This window comes from Benincasa hispida, chromosome 6 (assembly GCF_009727055.1).
Source record: "Benincasa hispida cultivar B227 chromosome 6, ASM972705v1, whole genome shotgun sequence".
Lineage (NCBI taxonomy): Eukaryota > Viridiplantae > Streptophyta > Magnoliopsida > Cucurbitales > Cucurbitaceae > Benincasa > Benincasa hispida.
Genome location: NC_052354.1, coordinates 43317272 through 43340697, shown reverse-complemented (window position 1 = coordinate 43340697; position 23426 = coordinate 43317272). Strand labels below are relative to the sequence as shown.

General features: G+C 36.7%; 1 protein-coding gene across 4 annotated transcripts in view; it reads left to right on the top strand.

Annotated features, from left to right (window-relative positions):
* The window catches only part of LOC120079781 (DNA polymerase zeta catalytic subunit), a 65672-nt gene extending 48188 nt beyond the window's left edge, over positions 1-17484 (top strand). For 3 of the 4 annotated variants that reach the window (XM_039034165.1, XM_039034167.1, XM_039034168.1), the window contains 7 exons: positions 323-469; positions 1303-1578; positions 3293-3400; positions 14189-14394; positions 14571-14874; positions 15110-15727; positions 16788-17484. In XM_039034165.1, coding sequence (XP_038890093.1) covers positions 323-469; positions 1303-1578; positions 3293-3400; positions 14189-14394; positions 14571-14874; positions 15110-15727; positions 16788-16961 — 1833 coding nt within the window. In that variant the 3' untranslated portion in view covers positions 16962-17484. The remainder of the gene's footprint in view (positions 1-322; positions 470-1302; positions 1579-3292; positions 3401-14188; positions 14395-14570; positions 14875-15109; positions 15728-16787) is intronic. The other variant, XM_039034166.1, reaches the window with a different exon arrangement.
* The last annotated feature ends 5942 nt before the right edge of the window (positions 17485-23426 follow it).

Below are 23426 nucleotides of genomic sequence, written 5' to 3'. Positions count from 1 at the left end.
TTCTAAGATTTTTTGAGTAGGTTTCTTCTTTCTTTGATTAAAAATAACTGGATCCGTTTATTCAATTTTTATTTGTTGTATTTATTTTTGGAGTTCACTGCACACTGTAAAAGATATTGGCAAAACAGAAGAGTCATAAAAGTTTGGTTTTGTTGGTTGGTTTGTTGTTTTGGGTTTAGCATTATCTTTCCTGCCCTTCTTCATCCTACATACTTTTTGTTTGTATCTCTAAACTATACTCTCTCTTATGGATCTATTTATTTACATAAGCAAATTCTTTCGTTCACATGATGAAGATTATATCACAATGTGTACCTTGCAGATAAATAGAACTTCAGAACTTGCTCGTGTGTTTGGCATTGAATTTTTTTCTGTTCTATCTCGAGGTTCACAATATCGTGTTGAATCTATGTTGCTAAGATTGGCACATAGTCAAAACTATCTGGCAGTCTCCCCTGGGAATTTGCAGGTCTGAATCGTTGGTCACTTGCTCTTCCCTGAATAATTTTTGATAATGTAGGAAGTTGCACTTAGGCTTTTTTTATGTTTATTTTTTCTAATTTGTAAAAGTTTTTATTCAATGTGTATTTTGTGATAATTTATTAGTATGCATCCCATCAATATCACCATTTAATAATTATTTTTCACAATATACATTAGTAAGAGCTTTAATTAGAGAAGATAAGATTGAAGCTGGCTTCTTCCCTCTTTTTCGTAATCAGTATACTGGGGGGAAGGGGGGGATTCAATCCTGAGGGTATCAACCGAAGGTTTATTTTCATTTTCATTCTCTACAATAAATACTAGTAAGAACTAGAATGTCGTGCTTTCTTTCAAGATTATTACTTGTGTGAATTTGATGTCTGTTGTTAGATATAAATTTCTGTTATTTTTTGGATATGCTAATGATTGACCATTGGTTGGTTGTATTCTTTCTTTATAGTTACTTGGAAGTTGGAATTGGTGGAATATGTAAATACTGTATTTATAGTTTGAGTATTTCTTTTTACATACTTGATGCTTGATGATTTATCTGTTTACATACTCAATCTCTGACTATGTATATGTGATTTCTTTTTCTTTAATTTTCTTCTCTTTCTCTCTCCCGTTTTTCTTTAGTTTCATGCCTGGATGTCAAGGTTAATTTCATTAAAAAATTATTGCCAAGAAGTTCTTTCATGCTTTTTCTTTTCAGTTTTTTTATTATCTAAATCTAGTTTTTGATTTTTACTTTTGTTTAACATATTTATGATTCCATTATGAATAATAATGTCTGTCATGTTATGTTTGTTTTTCTGTTAGGTCGCATCACAACCTGCAATGGAATGTCTGCCACTTGTGATGGAACCGGAGTCTGGTTTTTATGCTGATCCTGTTGTTGTTTTAGATTTTCAGTCTCTTTATCCCTCCATGATAATTGCTTACAACCTTTGCTTTTGTACATGCTTGGGGAAAGTAGCCCCTTCAAAGGTCAATACGCTAGGAGTTATTTCATATTCACCAGAACGACAGGTTCTTGACGAATTGAAAGATCAGATACTGTTCACTCCTAATGGTGTAATGTACGTACCACCAAAGGTAGATCTCTGAAAACACGTCTTTATATGACAATATGGAATATAAAGAAAATGACCATGAAAAATGAAGAATATTGCAGGAGTTTCTACACGCCTAACTAATATTATTGGCTGATAGATAGTTTTATATATGACTACAATTTTTTAACACCAAAATAGTTTTATGCTATAGGTATTAATTCTATTAGATTTTGGTTTAATGTTTACTTTCTTACCATCAATGGGGTTTGTGATAGAAATTTTTTCAACGATAGCAAGCTTCATTTTTGTTTTTTTTTCTTCCTTGCAATGATCTTTTATGTCTCATATACTTTGTAGGCATGAGAATGAGGAGAATCAGAATTAGAATTGAGATTAATCTCTTAGTATTGTGTTTACTAATATAATTGACATTAAACTCTTTGTCTCTTTTTATCCTCTTATTAGTTCTGTATCATTTTCTTAAGAAAACTAATATAATGTTGGATTCAAAACAAAGAAAAGGTGTATTATAGTTCTAAATTTCTATGTGACGATTAAAAGTTTTTTAGGGAAAGTACAACCCAAAAGAGGAAGAAGAGAAAAACTCAATGCTCAGCAACTCTCACACCCAAACCCAGAAATTACAGTGTAGAAAACCCACGGAAGAATCTTAAAACAGAAAAATAATCACCCATGATCTCCCACTTTTGTGTGCTTCAAAAACAATTTGTGAAACAAAAGGGCCCTAAGAGTAATAATTTTGATTTTGATTTTTTGATTTTTTGATTTTGTTTCTTCACAGTTTATTTGCTATAGTTTTCACCTCTCTCAAAATATAACAATTCAATTATTAGACAAATTTCCAATGAACCATGCCTTCAGTTTTCACTCTTGCAGTACAAAGAGGAAAATGCAAATGTTAATTCTATTAGATTTTAGTTTAATGTCTTCCTTTCTACAGTGAACGAGGTTATTGATAGAAATTCTTTTTGACGCTAGCAAGCATCATTTTTTTTGTTGTTGCTGTATTTTTTTTTATATATATAAAAATAATTTTCTTCCAGATGATCTTTAAGGTCTTGTTTACCTAGTAGGTATGAGACTGAACGTTGTTAAGGTCTTCTTTTGGAACCACCTAATCAACTTGCAGAATCTTTGTTATCAATGTCCTGTTAATGGCCATGTATTGGTGTAGATATTTACCCCTTTTTCTGATTATAGTTTTACCATATATTTGGCCAAATGGATAACTTTTTTGTAACTCCATTTTTGGCCTCTCAGGTCTCTACCCTATCTTTTTTGTGGAATAAAAATTTTAATATTGCATATCCTAATATTATGTTAGAGTCAGAATAAAGAAAAAAAGGATCTTATCATTATTCATGTTGTTATTGCTACTATTTATTTATGTACTTATTATAATATTTTCTTTTTCACATGTGAGAATCAGTCTTAATTAATTATGGGACCCATTGCAAAAGTAAAGATAGAAAAAGGATAAACGAAGTTGTAAAAATTAACTGTGGGATTGATGAATTTGAAGATTGAAATGAGATTAGGGAATCTCTTTCTCCATTTTGATCTAGGACCTACAAGTCAAAATGGAATAAAAAGAGACTCATTTTCTATTTACTGTTCCAATGAGTAAATCCACCCGTATGTTCTCTGTCTTATCACTAATGAACACTGTACATTCAGGGTATAGTGGTATGAAAATAATAACATTACTGCTTTGTTCCCTATTGATTTCTCAGGTTCGTAAAGGTATATTGCCTCGTCTTTTGGAGGAGATATTATTGACTAGAATCATGGTAAAGCAGGGAATGAAAAAGCTGGCTTCATCACAGAAAGTTCTTCAGAGGGTATGGCTATTTCAGACTACAGTAGTCTTATTCTTTTGGCAAATCGTTGCTATTGGTAATTATTGAAAAATAAGAGAAAGGAAAAAAAGAACACTAGGTTTACGTGGAAAACCCTAGGTTAGGGAAAAAAAACCACGATAGGAGAACTTTATTAATTTTTGTCACACTTCAAAACACTAGACTTAGATATAAATAGATATGGCAGAAACCTAAATATAGTAGGAACAGATAAAAAGACAAACGCCCTTAGGGCAAATACACTTATTTCAACATTCTCCCTCAAGTTGGGGCATAAATATTACTAAGACCCAACCTGCTAGCACAAGTGTCGAAGCTCTGTCTTAGTAACCCTTTGGTGAGAACGTCAACAACCTGTTGGTTCGAAGGAAGGTAGGGAATACAAATGCTGCCACTATCTAGTTTCTCTTTAATAAAGTGTCTAGCAATCTCCACATGTTTGGTTCTATCATGTTGTACGGGATTGTTGGCAATACTGATAGCTGCCTTATTATCACAATAGAGTTTCATGGGACCATGACTGTCCAGGTGAAGATTAGACAACTTTCTTCAACCATATCTCCTTGCATATCCCCAGACTTATAGCCCTGTATTCTGCCTCAGCACTACTTCGAGCAACCACTCCTTGTTTCTTACTTCGCCAGATAACAAGATTACCCCACATAAAGGTACATTATCCTGAAGTTGATTTTCTATCTGTAACGGATCCTGCTCAATTTGGGTATACTTCAATGAATCTCATGTCATGTTTTCTGAACATTAAGCCATTTCCAGAAGTAGATTTCAAATACCTCAGAATCCGAGTAACAACCTTCATACGTTTCTCATATGGAGCCTGCATAAACTGACTGACCATGCTGACAGCATAGGATATGTCTGGTCTAGTATGAGATAGGTAAATCAATTTCCCTACGAGATGCTTGTACCTGTCTTTATTTACTGGAACTCCTGCAACATAATCTCACAGCTTAGTATTTACTTCAACGGGAGTATCAATGGGTTTACATCCAGTCATTCCTGTTTCCCTCAACAAATCCAGAGTGTATCTCCGTTGAGAAACGAATATTCCATCCTTCGATCTCACTACCTCCATACCAAGAAAATATCTCAAACTACCAAAGTCTTTGATCTCAAATTCACATACCATTCTCTACTTTAGTTTGACAATCTCTGCTTTATCATCTCCTGACAAAACGATATAATCGATGTACACAACCAGAACAACAATCTTTCCCGATTCGGATTTCTTTGTGAATAGAGTATGATCAAAATGCCTCTGAACAAAGCCTTGGGACTTAACGAAGGTAGTGAATCTGTCGAACCACGTTCTCGGAGACTACTTTAAGCCATATAAGAACTTCCTGAGTTTACAGACTCGATTGTCAAATTGTGCTTCAAACACAGGAGAAGGGCTCATATAGATCTCTTCTTCTAACTCTCCATATAGGAAAGCATTATTTACATCAAGTTGATGGAGGGGCGAGTCTTTGTTAACCACAATTGAGAGAAGAACCTGAATTGTGTTAAGCTTTACTACTGGAGAGAAAGTCTTCGAGTAAACAATCCAATATGTCTAAGTGAAGCCTTTAGCAACCAGTCTAGCCTTGTATCTATCAAGAGTCCCGTCAGACTTGTACTTGACAGTGAACACCTATTTGTATCCAACTGTTTTGTGACCCTTAGGAAGAGTAATAAGATCCCATGTCTTATTAGTTTTGAGAGCTTTCATTTCTTCCATGACAGCAACTCTCCACTTGGGGATTTTCATGGCCACATGCACATTGGTTGGTATTTTCACAGTATCCAAGCTGGTAGTGAAGGCTTTAAACCCAGACGACAAGTTACTGTAAGATAGAAAACTATGCATGGAATGTTTGGTACACGATCTAGTCCCTTTCCGTAGAGCAATTGGTATATCAAGGGTGGCATCATAATCTCCTACTTTTCCTGACTCCTCATTAATACAAGGATGGTAATCATGCTTGCTTATTTGTGGCAAGACCTCACTCTCCTGAGTTTCTCCTGGTGACTCATCACAATTTGCAGTTTTGTCTTCATTTGGAGCAATCTCATTCACAACTTTCAGCTATATCACCTTTAACACACTCATCTTTACTTCCAGAAGCATCATTAAAAATAGAGGACGCTTGAACATGAGCAAGTACTGGTTCCGATTCTTGAGCAGTTCCCCTTGGAGCAACATGAGCCGCTATTCCCTTTCTAAGATTCTTCCTGTAGTATGTTATCTAGGGTACTTGTTTTTGTAGGAAGGACCGGGTCAGACTTAGGAAGGACAGGGTTTGTATCAGGATTAGGCTCGAAGTTTATAGGAATAGAGTAGGTAGATGAGTTAGCCTCTTCACTAGTGTTCTCCCCCTGAAGAGGACTAACGGGGTTGATCCTCAAGGAACGTAACATCCATAGTGAAAAAATACTTCCTTGAGGATGGATGAAAACACTTATAGCCCCGCTGGAGAAGAGGATATCCAACAAAAATACATTTTTGAGCATGAGGAGCAAATTTTGTTTGGGGAGGACCGTGGTTATGAACAAAGGTAGTACACCCGAACACATAAAGAGGGACATCAGGAAAGAGACGCGTGGACAGACAAGATTCTTTAAAGCACTCGAGAGGTGTTTGGAACTTACGGGATGACATACGATTGATGAGGTGAGCCGCAGTGAGAACGTCTCCCCAGAGGTACGAGGGAAGGGACGTAGGAAGCATGAGAGATCGAGCAACTTCTATAAGGTGACGATTTTTCCGTTCAGCTACATTGTTTTGCTGAGTATAGGTACACGAGTTTTGATGGATAATTCCTTTCAAATTCAAGAACTCACGAAGAGTGTTATTAACAAACTCCCGTCCATTATCACTCCGTAGGATAACAATCTTAGTATTGAACTGGGTTTCGACCGTAGTATAGAACTGTTGGAAAATAGATGATACTTCTGACTAATCAGCAAGAAGAAACACCCATGTAAGACGGGTGTGGTCGTCAATTGCCGGATACTGTAGTAATGTTCAATGGGCCCCAAACATCACTATGAACCAAATGGAAAGGTTGGGAAGGTTTATATGGTTGAGAGGGAAAGGTAAACCTGGGCAGGCTGTTTGGCACGTATACAGACATCACAAGACAAGGAGGAAATATTATAAAATGAATGGGGAAACAAATATTTCATATATTGAAAGTTTGGATGACCAAGGCGAAAATGCCATAACAAATAGTCTTTTTCAGAAATTGTAAATGATAATAACAAACTAGTCCTAGACGAACTACTAGAGGTAGTATCTTCAGAAATGAAATAGAGGCCCCTACCATGCCAGACAGTGCCAATCGTCATCCCCGAGCTCAAGTCTTGAAATGAAACATTATCAGGTGAGAAGATAACTCTGCAGTTCAAATCCCTAGTTATTATACTTATAGACAACTGTAAAACTCTTAGGTTTGAGAAAGAATCAGAATGCTTTATTCATTAACCAAAGATATGAATATATACAAGAGTACAAAGCATAAAAAAGGAAAATATCACAAAATATTTACAAGAATGGAAAACCCTAACTATAGAATTATAATACTCCCCCTCAAGTTGGAGCATATATGTTAATCATGCCCAACTTGTTACATAGATAATCTATACGTCTTCCATCCAATGCTTTCGTGAAGATATCTCCTAATTGTTCTCCCGTCTTCACATATCCTGTAGATACCAACCCTTGTTGAATTTTCTCCCGTACAAAATGGCAATCAACTTCAATATGTTTAGTCCTTTCATGAAAAACTGGATTAGAAACAATATGAAGTGTTGCTTGATTATCACACCACAACTTTGTCGGTGTGGTGATTTCAAATTCCAACTCAACAAGAAATTCATATATCCAAATCAATTCACACACAGATTGTGCCATTGCTCTATATTCTGATTCTGCACTTGAACGTGACACCACATTTTGCTTCTTACTCTTCCAAGAAATCAAATTGTCACCAACAAAAACACAGTACCTCGAAGTTGATCTTCTATCTTCTTTAGATCCTGCCCAATCGGCGTCTGAAAAACATTCAATATTATTATGACCATAATCCTTATATAATAAACCACGCCCGAGAGTAGCCTTCAAATAACAAAGAATCTGTTCCAATGCAGCCCAATGATCAATTGTAGGGCATGACATGTATTGACTCACAATACTTACTGAATAGGCTATGTTGGGTCGAGTCACTGTAAGGTAATTAAGTTTTCCCACTAACCTCCTATATCTTTCATGATCTTTTAGCAATTCTTCATCTTTTGTGAGCTGTAAGTTGGGCATCATTGGGGTGCTACATGGTTTGGCCCCTAGCTTTCCTGTTTCAGTCAACAAATCAAGTACATTTCTCTGTGATAATAGAATTCCTTTCTTGCTTCTTATTACCTCAATTCCTAAGTATTTCAACATGTCCAAATCTTTTGCATGGAATTGACTGTGAAGAAAGGTCTTTAGAGACTGGATACCTAAAGAATCATGACCAGTAATCACTATATCATCCACATATACAACTACAAGATGACACCACCCTCAGATCTCTTAAAAAAGACTGAATGATCTGACATGCTCTTCCGCATTCCAAAGCTTTCAATCACCTGACTAAATTTACCAAACCAAGCTTGTGGGCTCTGCTTTAATCCATACAAGGCCTGTCTCTTATACACATCTAGATGTGTATAAGAGACAGGATACAGACTCTAAGAATGCAATGAATGAACATGTGGAAGGTGATAAATGGTTATATGAAACAAAAGAGGAAATAGGATGAGCACAAGTACGTTTACCTTTGCGAAGAGCAATAGGAAGATCATCACCCGTTTCTGGATCCAATGACGAAGAAGACTCTGGTATAGGGCATGGAACTGGAGGAGGTTGTCGTCGAGTATAGACCTTAACGATGGGAGGAAGAGTAGAGGTAGCCACAGGTAGAGATGAATCAGGAAGAGGATCGGAAGGAGAAATAACTGTGTAGACAAGGAAATCATCCTCTAATTCCTTATGCTCCCCCTGACTCTTATTCGAAGAGAAAGACGGTGATGAAAAAAATGGGGTATGTTCGAAAAACGTGATATCAGGAGAGACTAAATATTTATTTAGACTAGGACAATAACACCGATACCCCTTTTGGACACGGGAATAACCAAGGAAAATACATTTTAAGGACTTTGGATCCAGCTTGGTATGCGGAGGCCGAACATCCCAAACAAAGTAGGTACAACCAAATATTCTGGGTGGAATGGGAAACAAATGTTGCTTGGGGCATAAAGTACGAAAAGGTATCTCACCCTTAAAAATGGAAGAGGGCATGCGATTTATTAAGAAACAAGTTGTGGAAACAGCATCAGCCCAAAAGGATTTTGGAATATGCATCTGAAACATCAAAGCTCTGGTTGTCTCAAGGAGATGACGATTCTTTCGTTCTGCAACCCCATTTTGAGATGAAGTATCAACACAAGAAGATTGATGAAGAATGCCATGGGCATTTAAATAGGACTTGAGTGTACGAGAGAAATATTCCTTAGCATTATCACTCCGTAGGATTTTAAGAATACCACTAAATTGAGTTTGAATTTTAGCATGGAAGTTATGAAAATGAGAAAGTAACTCAGAACGACTTTGCATTAAATATAACCACGTAACACGAGAATAGTCATCGGCAAATGTAACAAATTACCTAAACCCTCCTTTGGACTTAACAGGACAGGGACCCCAAACATCATAATGGACTAATTCAAAAGGAGTACTAGCTTGTTTATTGACTCGAGGATACGAACTCAAACGATGAAATTTAGCGAACTGACATAACTCACAATCGAAAGAAGAGAAATGTTGAAGTTGTGGACGAAGACTCTTCAACACAGAGATAAACGGATGACCCAAACGACAATGCTCTTCAAAGGGAGACGACACGATAGAGCATGTGATGGCCGTAGATGTTTGTGGTTCAAAGATGTAAGGACCTCCAAATTCCCGCCCTTTACCAATAATCTGTTTCGTCGTAAGATCCTGAAATAAGCAATAACAAAGAAAAAAGGAGACACAACAATGAAGATCACGAGTGAGTTTATTGACCGAAATCAAATTAAACGAGAAATTTGGTAAATTTAAAACTGATGACAAAGAAATTGATTCATTGAGATGGACGGTTCCTGATCCTAAAGCGGGAGTGGAGGTTCCATTAGCTATAGTAACATTAGGTGAAGAGGTAGATGTACAAAGGGTAGAGAATAAACTGGGTTACCTGTCATATGATCTGTAGTGCCAGAGTCAATGACCCATTTTGACGTGGAGGAAAGAAGGCATTTAGAAATGTTACCTGTCTCTGCGATGGTCGTAATGGGAGTAGAAGATGATGCCCTCAATGACTCTTGATACTGCTGAAATTTAGCAAACTCCCTTGCAGAAATCGTAATTAACTTGTCGAGATTATCAGGAGTAGAGGCGACATGTGCAGAGGGTGATGGCATCCTCTGACCCTTATTCAACAATCTTCTGCATTCACGTTTCGTATGGCCAGGTTTATGACAATAATAGCAAACAACACCTCCTGGATTTGATCTCCATGAATAGTAGTTGGATCCATTCAACTTGTGTTCAGTTACTTTTGACACCATAGGAACAATCTCAGACATTACTGGTTTTTTATTAGCCATTACCTCAAAAAGTAGATACCGGACAGCAAAGAATCAAACCCTAATTTACCGAAGAGATGTCTATACAAGCAGTGAGTATATCTATATGTCCCAAACAAACACACCACCAAGAAGAGCCGACAACACTGAGGAAACCCACTGAAGACGGACGAAAAATGGCGGCACACGCACCTACACGCGCCGGCGCGTGGACGGACAGCGAACTGGAACAATCGACGCGTGAGCCTCACGCGCTGGTCAGATGGCAACCGGACTTGGGGTTTTGTAGATCGGTGGCTGGGCTTCTCGTTGGAATGGGTGGTATCGAAAAACTAGCTTTTTTTTTTTTTTACCTCGACGGTGGCTAACGACGGCGAACGAACCGAAGACGGCGACTGTGAGAAAAAGTATAAACCCACCTCTCCACAAAACCCTAAACGTATCACAAATGGGTTCTAAATTCTCAAACCCTAAGGTTCACAAAAACCCTAAGTTTATTTAGAGAGCTTTGATACCATGTAAAATTCTTAGGTTTGAGAAAGAATCAGAATGCTTTATTCATTCACCAAAGATATGAATATATACAAGAGTATAAAGCATAGAAAAGGAAAATATCACAAAATATTTACAAGAATAGAAAACCCTAACTATAGAATTATAACAACAACAAATTATAAGAAACTTTGGGCACGTGCAGAACATTTTGTAAGACCAACCCTGGAAAAGGAGACAAATGACCTTTTCTAGCAACAGAAGCAAAGGACCCATCTGCAATCTAAATCCTCTCATTTCCAATAGAAAGTACGAGAAGAATCGATCAGACGAGGCAATCAGATGATTGGTCGCTCTTGAATCCAATATCCGAGAATCTTTTCCCTTAATAAGAAGACTAAGAGATTGGGTGGTACCTGATTGAGCAACTGTACTGATCCCAATAGTACCTGGGTCACTTGGGTTGGTCACCTTAGATTGAGAGGCATCATCAGCAGCTTCACTCACGAGGGCTTGGCCAGACTTTGATTTGTCATTTGGAGGCCGAAGTTTGCCATTTGGGGGTCGACCATGTAGTTTCCAGCACCGATCCTTCGTGTGTCATGGTTTTTTACAATGCTCACATATCGGAGGCGATTTGGTATTCTGCTTGTCACCATTTGATTCNTTTCCAGCAACCAGAGCAAAGGACCGATCTGCGATTCGAATCCTCTCATTTCCAGCACATGGAGAGTACGAGAGGAATCGATAGATGAGCCAGTCCGACGTTTGCCATTTGGGGGCCGACCATGTAGTTTCCAACATTGATCCTTCGTGTGCATGGTTTTTTACAATGCTCACATATCGGAGGCGATTTGCCACTCTGCTTGTCATTTTCCGATCCGGATGATTTTACTCCAAATGTAGCAGAGTCCACAGCTGTAACCACAGAACCACTCGTAGCACTTGACCTATCTTCCTTTAGTCGAACTTCAGAGCAAACTTCCATAAGGGACAATATCGGCCTCTGTCCTAGTATTCTACTGTGAGTCGTATCAAATTTTGAATTCAACCCAACAAGGAAATCATAGACACGATCAGTCTCCTCAATCCTCGAATACTGAACCTCGCCACATAAATCCATCTCTTGCCACAATAAAGACAGCTTATTGAAGTATAAGGTCATGCTCATGGTCCCTTGTTTGCATTCATGGACCTGTTTTTGCAACGTATACAGTCGCGATGTATTGTCTTTTTGAATACAGCTTTTGGACTGCATCCCAAATGTCTCGAGTGGAGTAGAGAGTCTTCTCCTTTCCAAACCTGTTCTTAAGTGTCCCCAGGGTTCGGTCTTGGTATTTCGCCAGTTAAATATCCGAATTTATTCGTCCCTCGAAAACCATTTTAATAGATTGAGACGGGGAAAAATAATTCTGGCCATTTAGTTTCTCTACTGTGATTATTCCGACAGAATTCCCCACAGACCCAGATAAAATATTTGCAATAGGTAAATTAGGGAAAGCTGTTACCGGATTTTCCACGTATAAAGGCAAACTTGAAGATAAGTCTAGGTTAGGGTTCGTCTGAGGGTTAGATGTGGTCACTAAAAACTCCCCAAGTGCTGCAATCTATTGTTGGAGACTAGCAATCTATTGTTGAATTCCAACCGGAGATAAACCTAGTGGTCCTGAACCTCTGTAACTGATTGACCCGCTAGGAATAGAGGTTGGAGGGTGCTGCTGCCCGCTCGGAACAAAGAAGGGAGGTTGACCTGTGGGCTCGGCGACGTGAACCTGAGGCTGGAACGGTGGTTGCAGGAGTTGCGGTTGGAACCCTGGAGAACCCGCGATTGGAAAGGCGTTGGAGAAGATCGAAGCAGCGCTGAAGCTCATCGAAGAATGGATCGGAGCTGTGCTGGAGGATGGGTTGGCGAACCCTGGGTGACGCTCAAATGGTGCGCTGAAGCTGGGAGGCGAAGTGATCGACGACTGGACTGTGCACCGTTGGTTTGGATCGGCTGGGCCCCGTTGGTCTAGGTCGGATGGGTCGCGAAGCTGTTGAGTGATCTCCGAATGGCGGCTGGAGTTCGTGTGACGCGGGCTTAGCTTTTGGGTGATCTCCGAATGGCATATTGTAACTGTATTAGGTTGAGAATCGACCTGAGGTAACGATCAACAGCAGCCTGGATCGCTGCGGAACTCGTTTCTTCTGCCGTTGTTCCATCACCTACTAGGGTTGATGACTGAATTTCTTCTATTGGACCTAAGGTTTCATCCCCTTGCTTTGATACCATATTGAAAAATAAGGGAAAGAAAAAAAAGAACACCAGGTTTACGTGGAAAACCCTAGGTCAGGGAGAAAAAACCATGATAGGAGAATTTTATTAATTTTTGTCACACTTCAACATACTACAGACTCAAGATATAAATAGATCTGGCAGAAACCTAAATATAGTAGGAACAAGTAAAAAGACTAAAACGCCTGTAGGGCAAATACACCTTATTTCAACAGTAATAATTTATAAATGAATAGATGATTTTTTTATTACATAATTTTGATCTTGAAAAAACTATTTTTGTATATGAACAAGATAAGAATTTATAGATGTTGATCGATTATGTTATGCATAACATGCATTTGATTTTTCCAATATGTTATCAATCACGGACATTAAGAACAGATGTGATTGAACACCTTTAATTTCAGTTTTAGTTAATATTTTATAAATGTACATTTAACCTTGTTCAATTGTGTGTTTTTACTTGAAACTAATATATGAAATAGTAACATGACTATTTTAGGTCCCATTTGGTAGCCAATTGATTTTTGGTTTTGATTCCTGAAAATTGAATTGATAAATACTATCTCCACTTACAAATTTCTTTATTTTGTTATCTACTTTCAACCAATATTTTCAACAACCAAGTCAATATATATATATATATATATATATATATATATATCGAAAGGGAGCAAAATTTTTCTTTGATATTGAAAACTAAAATAAACCATTTTCAAAAACCAAGTCATTACCGTTTTCAGTTTTTAAAAACTTGTTTTTCTATTAGAATTTGACTAAGAATTTAAGTGTTTCTTTTAGAAATGTGAAAACCATAGCATGGACTCTAGGAGAAAACCAGTACAAATTTCAAAAAATAGAAAACTAAAAACAAAATCGTTATTGAACGGGCCTTAGTAATTGAAATTACCCAAATACATTAGAATTTAACTATTAGTTTATTAATTTGTAAAAGATTTGTAACTTGTAACTTAGTACTTGACACATATTGAGGGTCCTTTATAGAATAAATAATATAAGACAGAATATGTTAAAAAAGGTCATGTCAAGCAATGTTATTAAAGACTAGCAGTACCTGAAAAAGACTTGTTTTTGTTGTTTTTTTAAAATTCTTTAATATTTATTTCAAACTATATCCCTGTGTTTTTTGTGTTTGTTTTATTTTTTGCAACTAAGTTCAACATTGCCTTCGTGTCATTCAGTACATGAAGTGTAAATAAAATGCTTTGCTGCCTTGGATTACCGTATTTCATTAGTGCATCTTGACCATTCCATAGATCACAGATTCACATTGTTACATGTGCATTGCTGAGTTTGTGATTTATTACGCTTCCCAGGTATTTAATGCAAGACAGCTTGCCTTGAAGCTAATAGCAAATGTAACATATGGCTATACGGCTGCTGGTTTTAGTGGTCGTATGCCTTGTGCTGAGCTTGCAGATAGTATTGTTCAGTGTGGCCGCCGTACACTAGAAAGTGCAATCTCATTTGTTAATTCACAGGAGAAATGGAAGGCTAAAGTTATTTATGGGGATACTGACAGGTACGATATCTAATTAATTTTAACCAGTTCGAGTTAAAACTGTGTTGAGCTGACAGCATAGTATTGAATAAATTAACATACTAATTTCTTACCTTGGGCATTAATTTAGAGTGGGGAAATGGGATTTTGTTGAGGACCTTTTAGGTTTAAGTGCCTGCTTTTCCCTTCTTATGCAGCATGTTTGTTCTTCTAAAGGGACATACGGTCGAACAGGCTTTTGGCATTGGGCAGGAGATTGCATCTGCAGTCTCTGCAATGAATCCCAATCCAGTCACACTCAAGATGGAGAAAGTTTATGCCCCTTGCTTCCTTCTCACTAAGAAGCGTTACGTTGGCTACAGTTTTGAGAGCCCTGAACAAATTGAACCCACCTTTGATGCTAAAGGCATTGAGACTGTACGGAGAGATACTTGTGCAGCCGTGGCAAAGACAATGGAGCAATCATTGAGGCTTTTTTTTGAACATCAGGATATTTCGGAGGTGCATTTCTCTACCTGTCGCTTTCTTTGAAATTAGTTGTCAGATAATGCAAGTATTAGATCATATATATTTATAGCTTTTAACTGCTGTTGAGACTTGAGACCACTACATTGTTTGGTCTGAGGGAATGGAGTATCTAAAACTTCAAACGAGCATATTTCTTTTGCTAATTCTCATATAATGACGAATTTCTCAATTATCGATGGGGTGATTTAGTCAGTTTTTCAATGCACAGATCAAAACATATTTGCAGCGTCAATGGAAGCGGATTCTTTCTGGAAGGGTTTCAATTCAAGATTTTGTCTTTGCAAAGGAGGTACGGCTGGGTACATATCGCACAAGGGGCCCATCCTCACTTCCACCAGCGGCAATTGTGGCCACTAAAGCAATGAGAATTGATCCAAGGGCAGAACCGCGTTATGCGGAACGAATTCCTTATGTCGTAATTTATAGGGAGCCTGGAGCTCGCCTTGCAGATATGGTTGTTGATCCAATGGATCTTTTGGCTGTGGATTCCCCCCACAGATTGAACAGTCTATATTACATCAACAAACAGATAATACCTGCCCTGCAAAGAGCGTTTGGTCTTGTTGGAGCCAACTTAAATCAGTGGTTTTTGGAGATGCCTCGTCCTGTAAGGGAGGTGTTTTTTAAACAACCCTTATCAACTGCAAATCCTAACCGAACCCGAATTGATTATTACTACCTATCTAAGCATTGTATACTATGTGGTGAGTTAGTCCAGACCTCGTCTAATTTATGCAACCAGTGTCTACAAAATGAAGCTGCAGCTACCACTGCGATAATCATAAAAACTTCAAAGTTAGAGAGTGAAATGCAACACCTTGCTGCCGTAAGTACCATTGCAATATTCCTCCATTATGTTAGGTTTCTTGGTTTCTTTGGTTACACCAATCTGCTTTCAACAGAATATGATGCCCTTGTAGCATGCTGTTTGATTTACTTGATTAATTCTGTCATTACCAAAGTTTTATTAACGCTCATATTTGATCCATTTTATAGAAAATTTGCAAAAACCACTCGTACAATATTACTAAGGGTAAAATGTAATAGGGATTAGTGTTCATGATTGTTTTTAATTTGGTTTTAGTTTGTTGTTGGTTGGTAGGTTGAGATTTTCTAAAAATAGGGAGTTAATCTATTGTATTGGTACACTTTTTGAATCATAATAAAGATTCTTGTAGTTGTAGACTCTCAACCTGGCTGCATCACAGTTGCAACCTCAACCTACCCTTTTTAATGTTTCAAAACCATTATAACTAGATACTACCATCAAAACTTCATTAGTGGTCGGCTGCATTACATTTGCACCCTGAAGCTACCCTTTAAGTTTCGAAACCTTTATAATTGTAATGCATTTCCTAGCTCGTTTGTGTTTTGCAACTTTTGAATCAGCTTGCTTAAAGTCTTCCTCTTGATGTTCTTTTACAAAGGATTCAAGGGGTTTTATATCAAGATATTAACCGTAGGGAGAATTTTATTGTGCCATAATTGATCTTTTATTGTTCTCTTATTTTTACCTTTTGTTTTCACCTGTTAGTGTTGCTGTTTCAATTTGTCATGTTTTGTTATTTATGTGTTTTCTTTGTTAACATCTTGGAGCACTAGGCTTTTTTCACTCTCTTAATGAAAAGTGTAGTATCCTTTTCAAGAAAAAAAGAGTAACATTTTGTTATTTGAGGGTATAATTTGCTCAAATTGAAAGTTAACGAGCTTTAAAGTTTAGAGGTAGTTTTTATAAATTTTCTTAAAAAAGACAATTGAATATGATAATTGATTAGATTTAATTGCAACAATTTCACAAGTTAACATAGTTTTCAAGTAATTAACAAAGAACGTATGGTATGATATGGTTTAAATACAAGGATTTGATAAGTATAATCTCTTGACAGATATGCCGGCACTGTGGAGGAGCAGACGGGATTGTGGAATGTGGTGTGAAATGTATTTCACTCGCATGTTCAGTTTTCTACGAAAGGCTAAAAGTTCAGAAAGAATTACGTGGTCTTGTTGCTGTTGCTGCACACAAAGATCTGTATCCAAAATGGACAGTTGAGTGGTTCTGATTTCTGGCTTCTCAAAGCATGAACTGAAAGTCTCTCCATTTTTCAAAGGTAATGTAGGTTTCCACCCCTTAAACTTCGCTTTTAGAAGGGCTTATTAGTGACCACGTCATATACACATAGCCTTGTGTTGCTACCCCATTTATTCTGCACTAGACATAATGAGCGAACCATGCTACGGTGGGGAAGGCTGGCTAAGGGGTGTTCTACAAACTAGGCCCGCAATCCATGCACATGGACAGCCGGCCGAGAGAACTCCTTGGCGCTGCACGGGCGAGGCGAAAATTTATGATTCGAAATTAGTCCTGTGATACCCTGTATCATATGTTTTTTCTGTATCTATTGATAAGAAACTGACTTAATAGCCATATTCTGTTACATATATCTTTGTTTCATCAGATGTGTAAATTAATATAGAAAGATCTAAGGGGATTGGTATATGTAGCTTTTGATTATTGTAAGATACATCTTTGTTTATCTGGATTGAGTCAATTGACAAATGAAAAATTAAGCTAAAAATTTGGTACATTCTAAGAAAATATTGCTTTCATTGAAGCAATAAATGCAAGATTTTTCATGGGGGGATTTCATAAAATAACCAAAAATAAAAACTTTTCTATGGATGACCTCTTTCTAAAAATTTTGTTCTCATTGACATTTTTCACATGTGAAATGCCATTTTTACCCTCGGCTTTAAATGCTTCTCTTCTACTCTTCTTCATCCTTTGATTTTCGCTTCCAACCACCTATCATTTACAATTTAATACAACCATATATTTTCAACCAACATTGTACATTAGAATACAATGCTATTGGACCTTAACTATGGGATAAGTAAACGAATATCATTTTCACCTCTTCAGTTTCACTCAAACACTATCTCCTCCATTGCTCTATCACTTTCAGTCGAATACGAATTGCTTTCAACTCCAATCAATTTTTTTTGTGAGTCTGGAACTAGTATAGGAGATCATTTTACATACCTAGAAACGAATACTGCAAGTGTTGTTAACAAAAAGTTTTAGAAGTTCGTTTAGTACTATTTTTCTGATCGTGTACCATCAATCCTGTTGTATTTTCAATTGTATATCATTAAGTACATGATCGTGTACCACATTATACACGATCGTATACAACAGCATATGCGATCTTATACAATGGCATAGATGTTCGTATATCACAACATAATAGATCGTATAACATTGTATGTGTACCATAGCTTACATGATCGTATACTATAGTATATACGATCGTATATGTTATGGTACACGATCGTCTATCACATATTTTTAGTTACGTAATTTTAATGTTTGATCGATTAATATACTTGGTGTATTGCAGATTAATGATGTTACTTTGCATCTTTATATGCATGGTGGGGAATGAGATTAGACCGAAAGTAACTATGTGGGTGGTCACATGAAAGGTCTAAAGATTAGACACGATATATTGTGCAGTGACTAGTGAATCTTCTACACCAATGGCTAAATATCGATCTGGATAGATTTTCCATACACATCAAATGTTGTTACAATCTATTCGTCCAAGCGCCATCCCCCCGTGAAGACTTTAGTTTTTTTTTTTTTTGGAAGGTAGTGATGCACCTCGGATGCCTTTGTTTGTATAAGTCATACCGCATGATATTCATGGAACATACACTGAGAACATGTAGCATTAGAGTAACCCAACCATTCCAACTAGTCAGGACTTTGGCATTCCAACCACATCTAGACATAACTTGTCATCACTAGATGAGAACATCCAACCATGTAACCTGAGAGATGATGAGGGAAATGAAACTTGGATGGGTCACAACATCCAAACGAGATGTACTTCACATACTTGTATTGATTATGGATATGGACAACATCTAGGTCCACAATCAGTTCCAACACCTTTTATTCCTGCTCCAACCTCACCTGCTCCGATCCCACCATTGGTGATGCCTTCAAATCCTATACAGCAAAGTGTTCCTACCCAGTCATTCGTAGATGTACCTAGAGCATCTGATGACCCATCTTATGATGAACTAATTTATCTCAATACCTCACGATTATATGAATGAAGAGGATATAAAGGTTGGTCAGATTTTCTTTTCCAAGTATGATTTATCTGTTAAATTGTCAATGCTTGCAATAAGAAAAAATTTTGATTATCGTGTAAAGACGTCGATGAAGAGCTTGTTAACCATGTGGTATCTAGTGGAGAAATGTAAGTAGCGTGCCCGTGCAAAAAGATTGGTGGAAAGTGATTCCTTTAAGGTAACAAAGTACTCAAGCATACATACATGCACACTTGAAATAAGGAGCGGTAATCATCGAAAGGCTAAGAGTTGGGTTATTAGACACTTAATCAAGTCCAAGTACGATCAAGTCGGTCGATCATATTGCCCAAGGGACATAATTGAAGATGTTCGAAGAGATTATGGAGTGAATATAAACTACGAATGAGCTTACTGCACAAGAGAATATGCATTGGTATATGCATGAAGGTCGCCAGAAGGATCATATGCCTTTGTTAAGGCATTTGGTGAAGCACTTAAACTTGTCAATCCAAGTATTTTTTTTTTAGGTTAAAATAGAAGATGAAATTTACTTTAAATATGTCTTCATGGCATTAGGACCGTGCATTAGGGGATTCTTGAATTGCATTCATCCCGTCATTGTGGTTGATGGGACCCACTTGCTTGAGAAATACAAAGGTATGTTGTTAATGTACTGGTGAACAAGCTAATCACTTCCCGGGATTGACAAGTTCATTTGTTCATTTGTCATCCCTACTATATTAAAAGGGACTAAGAGGAGAATTTTTCACTTCCCTCTCTGCCTCTGCCTTTTTCATTAATGTCCATTTTACCCTCACACTCACATCCTTCTATTGTAAGTATGTGCCTTACACTCACACTCACACCTCTTGGCAAAATCCTAACCATATAATGATATCTTTCTTCCTTTAATTTTACGTTAATTTTTAACCTAAAATTTTTGAAACCTTATATCTCTTCGTTTTGAAACATTTGGAGAAAAAACTACCTCTTTAAAAAAGATCAATCATGAATCAAATCATTTTCAATAAAACACACTTTTGTGCAAATTTGTAAAAAGGGCTATATCTCTTCTAATAATGAAGGTAATCACCAATTTTTGCATTTATTTTCTTTTAGGAATTTTGATATTTTTGGTGCAATACCACATTCTCAAAGTTGCTCTCTTTGCAACTCTATAGTAAGGAGGCTTCAATTATGGATGGTACTCATAATATATAGATGTCGGGATTGAGATTGTTTATTGTATTTGTTCTCTCTTCTTGTTGTTTTGATCGATAAAAAGGTGAGGATTGAGAGATTTGAGGAACCGACTGTAAGATATGGGATTGCAATGTAGTCTAGAAAGAGATAAGATTATATTATCATGTGAATTGATTGTAAGTGAGTTCTTGAGAACCCTTCATACATTTTCTCTGTATTTGCTGCAACTTCTCTCTCTCCCTTGTTTCTTATGTTTGGTGACTTCAATTTCATGGAAAACCATTGTTATTCTAATTATATATGCTAATTAGAATTTTTTGATTTTATATATATATACACTCTCCCAATCAGAGTGATAAAGTGAGAATCAAGATGATGAAAAAAATTGAGAAAATAGGGTAGTGATGTTGGGAGTTTATGCGAGATATAAATAAATGCGGAATAAACTAAATTATATCTCAGACTCCCACTTCACAGGTTAGAGCCAAATAAGTAATGAATCATAAAATAAAAAATAGTATATGAAAAGGAACAAAAGGAGAACAACACCAAAAACATATACTTGTTCGTCCTAAACTTAGTACTACGTCCAGTCTTCCACAATTGCAGATTTTACTATGACGGAGATTGCAAAGAAATGTCAAACTTACACTACAAATCTCTTTCCAAATAATCCAATATGAACTATTTGAATCCAGTACCACAATTCGATAACTTGGAATAAACAAACCAAAAAAAAAAAAGAGAAACCTTCAACCCAAAAAGACACTGTATTTTCTTTATTATGCACTTTCTGAGAAAAGAACCTCAAGCAAAGCTCTCGGATTTCTTCTTCTTTTGGCTCACGACTCACTTGCAAATTTCCTACTAAATTATTAAGAATTTTAAAGAAGATTTCCACGGCCTTCTTTTATTAAGCCACCTATCCAATAGCCAATTAAAAAGATTGCTTATAGGTTAATTAAAAAGAAAGGAAATGGGCTTGAAAAAACTTGTTGGGCAATGAATTTTACGAATACAAATTTAATTAAATTCAACAGGATGCATGCATGCATGGGCTTCTCAGAGGATTGATTTCTGTTGATGGAGTTTTGTTTCCACTTTTTCTAACAATCTCTCACGAGGATCTTGCCTCCCATTGCAACAAAACTTTTGATCTTAGAAAACTCCAATATTTACTCCCGCTATAACCATTATCTTTGATCTTCTTGATAAACTCCAAGGTTAAACAAAAAACCTATAAAATCAACAAAAGTAGCAAAACAGGAAACTATCAGAAAGTAACTGTAGCTCATCTTTGTTTGTCTCAAAGTATGAACAAGCTATGCCAAACTGTCCCCCAAATATAAAGAACAATCGTGTACTCCCATTTCAGCTAAGTGGTACCAACTGACATCTTCTTCAGTTTTGATCACTTGTTCTTGAAGAAGATATATTCTGCAAGTGGTTTAACTCCTTCCTTCAAGCCTACTGCCAAGCTGGAGACACTATCTATAATCTTAACAATTGCTTTGGTCTTTCAATCTGATGCCTTTACTCGCTTCTGTGACTTCACTAATTCATTTGAATTTCTGACAACAGAGGTTTGTGATATCCATCAACTTTCTCTCTCGAACTTCCTAATTGCTTCTGAATTGATGGAGACCTTGATCTACAACACTGGCTATCATTGCTGGTGGCTCAACTATACCTCTATACCTATCATCTGTAGCTTTAACTGACATTCATCGTCTTGCTGATCTTTTGGCAACATCAAATCGATATTTGTATAGTGTAGAATTTCTACGGCCAACTGCACCACTTGGGATCCTAGCATGAGTATACATTGGCAGTTGCCAAACTCACATATGTAACCCTCGTCATCTAATTTTCCAATAGGGATAAGATTTATTTTCATCCTAGGCATAAACCTTACTTTGCATAACACTAACTTTTCTCCACACTATGTCTTCAGATTAATATTTCCAATTCCAACTATGTTCGAAACTTTACCATTCTCCATCCTCACTAGACCATGGTGCCTTGATGTGAAAGATATGAATAGACTCCTATCTGAAGCTATGTGTACAGAAGCTGCACTATCAAATGTCCATTTCGATGAGTAGCTACCATTTTCCAAGTTACTCTCAACACAGACATAGGCATCATCTATTTCTTCATCAATTTCAACGACATTTACCTACTGCTTTCTTTTAAGGTCCTCTTCTAATTTCCTACACTAAGTTTTGGAATGATTTTTGTGACAGTAAAAATACTCCATCTTCTTGTTCCTATTCATTCATTTTTTCTTATTGCTTCTCGACTCATCATTTTCAGAATTTATCTTGTTTTTACCCCTATTTACAACTAAAGTTGAACCTATAATATATTCTTTATTATTATCCTTCCTACGAATTTCTTCAGCTACAACTAAATTACAACTGCTGAAAATTTCAATGTGTTATCCCCAATAGAATTAGACACTGCTATTTTCATAGTTTCCAAATTCTCAGGTAGAGACATTAACAATTGAATAGCATATAATTCATTAGTAAATTCTATCTTGATAGATTTCAACTGATTAATTAAAGTGGTAACCTCATTGATATAGAAATTAACAGAAACATCCTCAGCCATTTGCATGTTGAAATATTTCTTAAGGAGATAAGCATTACTATTAGCGGATGGTTTCTTGTACCTATTTGTTAGCGCTTCCATCAATTTGACTGCACTAGTTTTGGTGACTACAAGACTGACAACATTCATAGACATACACATCTTGATGACTACGATTGCTTCTTCATTTAGATTCTCCTAGTCTTCATTTGACATTTTCTTCGATCTCTCCTTTAGTGCTTTATGCATTTTGTTGCAAGTTAAGAAATCCTTAACCTGCATCTTCCAATATCCAAAATTTATCCCATCAAATTTTATGACACCCTCGAAACCTCCTGGCTCTGTTGATCCCATGACTCTTGAACCAAAAGCTCTGATACCACTTGTTGGGAATTTATGCGAGATATAAATGCAGAGTAAACTAAATTATATATCAGACTCCCACTTCACAGGTTAGAGTCAAACAAGTAATCAATCATAAAATAACAAATAATAAAACGAAAGGAAAAAAAATGATAACAAAAAAAAATATACTGATTCGTCCTAAATTCGGGATTACGTTAAATCTTCTGCAACTAAGTTCTATTATGATGGAGATTGTAAAGAACTGTCAAACTCACGTCACA